At 36.4% G+C, this 6,000-nt stretch overlaps 1 protein-coding gene across 17 annotated transcripts in view; it reads right to left on the bottom strand.

Moving 5' to 3' along the window:
- LOC117416010 (histone acetyltransferase KAT6B-like) overlaps positions 1–6,000 on the bottom strand; it is a 43,709-nt gene that overhangs the window by 14,597 nt on the left and 23,112 nt on the right. For 12 of the 17 annotated variants that reach the window (XM_059026349.1, XM_059026351.1, XM_059026358.1 and 9 more), the window contains 6 exons: positions 5,617–5,732; positions 4,838–4,919; positions 4,495–4,627; positions 2,745–3,682; positions 870–994; positions 149–261 (listed from right to left, as the gene is read on the bottom strand). In XM_059026349.1, the coding sequence (XP_058882332.1) occupies positions 149–261; positions 870–994; positions 2,745–3,682; positions 4,495–4,627; positions 4,838–4,919; positions 5,617–5,732 (1,507 nt within the window). The remainder of the gene's footprint in view (positions 1–148; positions 262–869; positions 995–2,744; positions 3,683–4,494; positions 4,628–4,837; positions 4,920–5,616; positions 5,733–6,000) is intronic. The other 5 variants (XM_059026352.1, XM_059026355.1, XM_059026356.1 and 2 more) reach the window with 5 other exon arrangements.

The following is a 6,000-nucleotide window of genomic DNA, read 5'->3' as shown; positions in this document are numbered from 1 at the left end:
AAACAAATCTTCAATTGCAGGTCACACCGTGCACAATTTGTCAGATACAAAATCTGATTTATTTTTAAAATAAATTCTTAATGACGTATGTTAAAAGGCAAAACAAAACTTAACATAGTACCACAGTGTTGTTAACACAGTATTGTACCTTGAATATTCCTGTGGGTAAGGAGAAGAATACCAGGTATGAATTTCATACTTTCCAAATTCAATTACTGCAGGGTAACGACCAGGGTCTACAAGGCTTGCACATCCAGTTTTCTGCAAAGGAATCAAAGCACTTTAAATGAAGTCTGTATTTCCTTCAGATTTAATACATTACAGAATTAAATAAAAAACCAGGATGGTAGCAGATAAGTGTTGCTGGATAACAGTATTAAAATTAAATACACAGCTATAACATTTCAGACTGCATCATTCACATCAATGGAGCTTTAACTAATCCTAATTAAACCTACCACTTCCATTTAACATGTTATTGCAACAACCTCAAGCTGTTCTTAATGCCAATGTGACTAGGTGCTAGATTAGCAGCTATAGTATAACGATTTACTCTACGCAATGCAATAAAAAAGGGACATAACTGCACTTAAAAAGGTGGTTATACCAGTATCAGTATTTTTGTACTGGTTGCCTTTACAGTCTGGGATGCAGAGTAGCAGATACCTGACAACATGTCCATTTCAAACTCCAACATTGATTTCTATATTATTGTACAAGTCCCGATTAACAGCCGACTGGTCTAGGTTTTATATACTATTCAGTCATTCTTGTAAAATGTCTTTTGTGCATTGGGGCATTGTTATTTCCTCATGGAGTTTTATATATCATGTTTTCATTGGAAAAAGGGTTGTTTTGAGGTTCCTAACCTGCATTGAGAGTTCCTGGGCTTGCTTGAACATTTGCAAATCCTCTGTTGTAACATTTTCCTTAGCGCTGGCCACACCCATGTCTGTACTTCCTTGCTTGAAAAGTTTTGTGCCTTCATTGTCTGCTGTTTACAAAGTGCAGCATGTCAAAAGAAAAGTCCAATGGTAACAAAAAACAGTAATTTAAAAGGTTCAGTCTAGACTAAATATACTCAGACATAGTGTACCTTGCTATAGCAGTATACTGCATTGGTTCAAGTATTCAAGATGTTGTTCTCAGCAAGGTATTAAATGTGAGGCAGTATCTTAACTGTTGGGTTATAGGTGTTCACATCATCAAATTAGATCCAACATACTCTACAGACATATGTAAGGCCTTAAGCACTGTCTTTGCATTATACTTAACAGTTCAAATGTTATATAGATTAAATATACAAGTGGTGTACTGAAAGCAAAAAATACTGTGGAGTGTATTCAATCAAAATACACAGCACCACTCTATATCTTGCAACATTTCCCTGTTCTATGCCGCTAATCAATAAATACACAAACACATTTATATTGTGCTTCTTGATTTAATTTTGCCATAATACAGAGATATAAAGCAGTTACTATATGTTTCTGATTGAATAACCCTGAGTGTGTAAATGACTGCACAAACCACATTAAAATAGAAAATAAAAGAACTGAGAAAAATTCTCAGTAAAAGAGTTTAGTGACTACTGGCAGTGTTTTTTTTTTTTTTTTTTTTTTTAAACTTTTATTTCTTATGATGATACCATAGTTTAATAAGTTCATATCACAACTAAATCATCACAGTCCAGACTAAGACATTGCGGATTCATTTCAAGATAATAAAACAAATGTGAAAATGGAATGACTTCTTTTTTGACAAGAGTTTAGAATTCTTACAGACTTTGCAACTAACTGGACACAGATATTAGAGTCACCACTGCCTTGTGACTGTTTAAAGACATGGATGTTTTGATTTCTTTCAGTTCCTATAGTGACATGTCTCTAACTGCTGGGTCATTCACGGCATACTACTTTATCCAACAACAGAGACAGTATTATACACAGTACAGAGCTGATCACAATTTTCAGTAATTCTCCCACTTGTATATGCAGAACCATACTTTCTGAACTGGGCTCTTTAGTTACTGTTGATGATAAAATAAACATACAATACATGCAAAATTACATGTGCCAATGATCAAACTTCATTGCAAAGTCAGTTAAGAATTAACCTTATCCTTTTACTCAGTTGAAATGGCTCAAATAAGCCAATATAGTTTACATATTAAATAAATAAAAAAGATGATTCATATGGAATAAAAGGGATAGCATTGAAAAATGTATACCAATGTTACTTCATCACAAACATACAAATGAGACATGCATTGCATATTGATAAGCCAACAGGATTTTTTTGTGAAGATGGAACTCTATTGTGAAAAGCTATGCAGCAGAGGGAAATGTAGAATAGAAAGGCCATCTAATCCTGCTATAAATCACTACTAGCAGGCAATCACAATGGCCACACTACTGCAGAAGTAAGGGGCAGGGACAGAGCAGAGGAGCAACATAGAAAGTTGGCCATGCACTAGAAGCCGTTAGCAGCAATATGAAAGCGGTTTGGGATCCTAGTGCCACTACAGACGCAAAATAAATAAGTCAATAAAATACTGGTGGTAAAGGATTAGTCGAAAAACATTTTAAATGTTAATCAGCATTAGAAAACAGGGCAAAAGTTTTTTTCTGCTTTCCTAAGAAAGTGAAAGAACAAAAGAAGAAAAAAAAAGTTAAGGCCAGGTGAGCAAAGTATTTTAATAGACGGGACGCAGGTTTGGTTGGAGCTTTGACCTTTTTGCTTACCATGATCCTGATCAGGTTTAATTCTTCCATCTGCCAAGCTCCCCTTCCCTGGTGAGGGGGTCCCCTTTTGAGGGGTCACTTTATATTTTAATCTGCCTAGCATCCTGTGCTTTTTGAGGAAAGAAGTTCGTTTGAAATGAACCGTCTTAAAAGCATGTCCTCTTGATATCCCCCACCCAGAGGAGGAGGAATGGGAAACTAACCTATTTTTACTATCTTTCTTTCCGTGAAGCTGAGGACAGGATTTTGATGTGGAAGACAAATCCGGTTTACGCCGCATACGCTTAGGTGGTGCATAACTAGGGTGTCCCTTTTTTCGAGACTGTCCCTGAGTGGTATAGATATGAGAAAGTCCATCAAAAAGTCCCTTAAGCTGGTTGTTATTAGAAAGGCTACTAAATGACGGAACACTAGACAGGCTGGAAGAGCTCTGCGGGGAGTTAGCAGAGGTGGAATTGTTGGATTTCTGTGAATTGGGGCTATTTCCAGGAAATGGGGGAGGGGGTGGGAGTGCACAGAGTGTTAGCTTTTGACTGGTACCTGTTGCCATCGTGCTGGAATGAGAAGTACATGATAGTTTCTGAGGGCCCTTTTTCCTCGGTCGGTAGTGCTTTGAGAAGTCTAATATCTGGCCACGTGACCTGCGGCCAACAGGTGATGGTGTAAAAAATTTTGTAAGGCCATCAATGAGACCTTTGGTTTTCTTGTTAACTTTAAGTTTAGAGGAGGTGGAAGTGGACGTGAAAGAAGTGGTGGTGGTGAGTTTGGTGGCATCACCCGCCCGAGAGGGGTCTGTTACAGCCAATCTGCTGCTTGAGTCCTTCACAGATGCAGCATGACCAGATGAAGGTGTGGTACAGACTTTAATCTTTTGACCCCTACCAGGTGACCCCCTTCCTGCCAGTGCTATCATGGATCCCTCGCCGGTGGCTGCACACCTAGGGGCAAACAAAACGTTAAAAAAATAAGTAAATACAGGCCCTCCATTGTTGACCGGAATTTTTTTATTGTTACTTTGTTCACCTAAAGGGGTCATAGTGACCTCTGACCACCAAGTATAAAAACATTTAATTTGCTCCAATTGTGAAAAACTTTTAAAAACCAAGAAACAATCTATTAGATTAAATGTTGGTATTTCAATTTGGGATAGAAATATAAACCATTTAAAATAAATAATAAATACAACATAAAGCTGAGCAGACTGCTGTACTAGAAAATGTGACTTAAGGTAACAACCACGATTGCATTACAATTTAAAACCTTAAAAACAAAAAAAAAAAAAGTCACACAGGGACAAGGATATTTGTGATAATTTGCTGCCAAGAGAAAGGCTGAACGCTAATCAAGAGAAAGCACAGGTCATGAGGCTATTCCAACCCTGACCATCAAACAGATTGCTATGAAAGAAAAGGCTTTACTAAAAGGAGGCTAAAGGGGAATACAATGTAAGAAAAACAGTGAGATGGTCAAAAGGCACAAAGACAAAAAAGCAAAAGGTGACTGCAGACTGCTACTTTGTCACAAGCATTAGTACCCTGTATCTTTCTATACAAGGGATTTAGGGGAGATCCCTAATAAAAGCTGAATCTCAAAACAATTTTATGAATATAGTAATTGTTACAGCTGTGCAGAATGGTTCTTAAAACAGGATTAATTTATCCGACTTTCTACATATCCACAGTCGGATACGTGACGGATTACTGTATTGTCATTCAGATGTTTAAGGTAAAAGAAATAAAGCAAAACATACAGTGCTTGCTGTTTGAGTTTATTTTTGGGTCTTCCTATTGGTTTTGCATATCGTCGTTTGATCTGGGCTGCTCTTTTATGCAGAAGTCTTTTTCCCCTTTCCTTTGGCCTGCAGACCTGACAGATCCACAATCCTGTTAAAAGGCACAAGTTTGACAATATTAAATGTTAACCATCATCAGATACAGGTACCGTAAAAAAAATCCATATCAAATTGGGATATGTTTATACAGGTGAATAGGTCAATATAAATTTAGTTTTCCCATTCCAGGGAACGTGCGACTATCCATCAGATGGTTATAAAAGCCTCAATGAAGATGGGAAAAAAGGTTTTATTACAATACCTTTTGGCATTCTTGAAAGTGGTGGGTTACAGCACTCCATATGGAACCCTCTATCACAAGAGTCACAGAAAAGCATGTCTTCCTATTAAAAAGAAATGGAACATGTAGATTTTAAACCTTTTGTTCAGATTAAAACATTTTCTGTAATAAAATACTGTAAATTAGTGGTGCAGCATCATTGCAAATGCAGACTGGCAAATGGGGAAACATCAAACAGCAACAAAGGTTATTGTAACCTTCAACCTCCCATAGCTACGCTGCATTGCTAAATTTGTTTATCCACTCAATTCACATGATAAAACCGATTCATCTTCCCTTTTGCATTGCATTTCTCATGTCTAACTAAAGCACAAAACCTCTTATTTTAAAAAGAAAAGAAAGAAAAAGAAAAAAAAAGCAGATATTGAAGTTTAAACATTTCTATGCTTTGTTCTGATTTTTATTATTGTGTATTTTAAAAACATTAACATCCTTGTGAAATGTTAACTCATATTACATCATCATAAGCAATTTATCGAAGCCACTTATACATGAAAGAAGTTGAAATGTCTTCTGTGAAATAAAACAACATATTTTGTAAGTAGTAAAATCAATTTATGAAAAAAACATGTGGTCTGTAGCACTGTAATGGAACTTGACAGAGAATCATAGAACACAGCTATAACCACTTGGGCTATCTACAGTATCTTGTGGAAACCTAAACATGACATCAATACGGCAGTAGTAGTATTCAAATTCAAAGCCAAATTTAGCATACAATGAAAATTGCCTACACTTACTGCATTTTTGCCTTGTATTCTACAGGCACTACAAGTCTTGCATTCAATACACTGCCATCGTAAAGCCTTTACGTTGATGGTCAGCTCCGGAGAGAACTTCAGACATGTTGGGTGCCCTTTTTATAAAAAAAATAAAAAATATAAAGTAAAAATTAGACATAAAGCATATAGTTATTTCAACAAATCCAAATTACATTTAATTTGCACATTTGTCAGAGAACTTTGCATGGTTTAGGCACAACACCTTCCAACATTAATTTGTAGAAAGTAGCTCCAAGTAAATAAATCAACATGTTTTTGCTTCCACGGATGTTAAACAGATCATCTATAATTAAAATCCCTCATGTTGTCCCTTCTGGATAGGAGGGACAAATCTGAAATCAC

This window comes from Acipenser ruthenus, chromosome 7 (assembly GCF_902713425.1).
Source record: "Acipenser ruthenus chromosome 7, fAciRut3.2 maternal haplotype, whole genome shotgun sequence".
In the NCBI taxonomy this organism is placed as follows: Eukaryota; Metazoa; Chordata; class Actinopteri; order Acipenseriformes; family Acipenseridae; genus Acipenser; species Acipenser ruthenus.
Note: the sequence above shows the minus strand (reverse complement) of the source record. Positions and strands in the feature narration are given on the sequence as shown.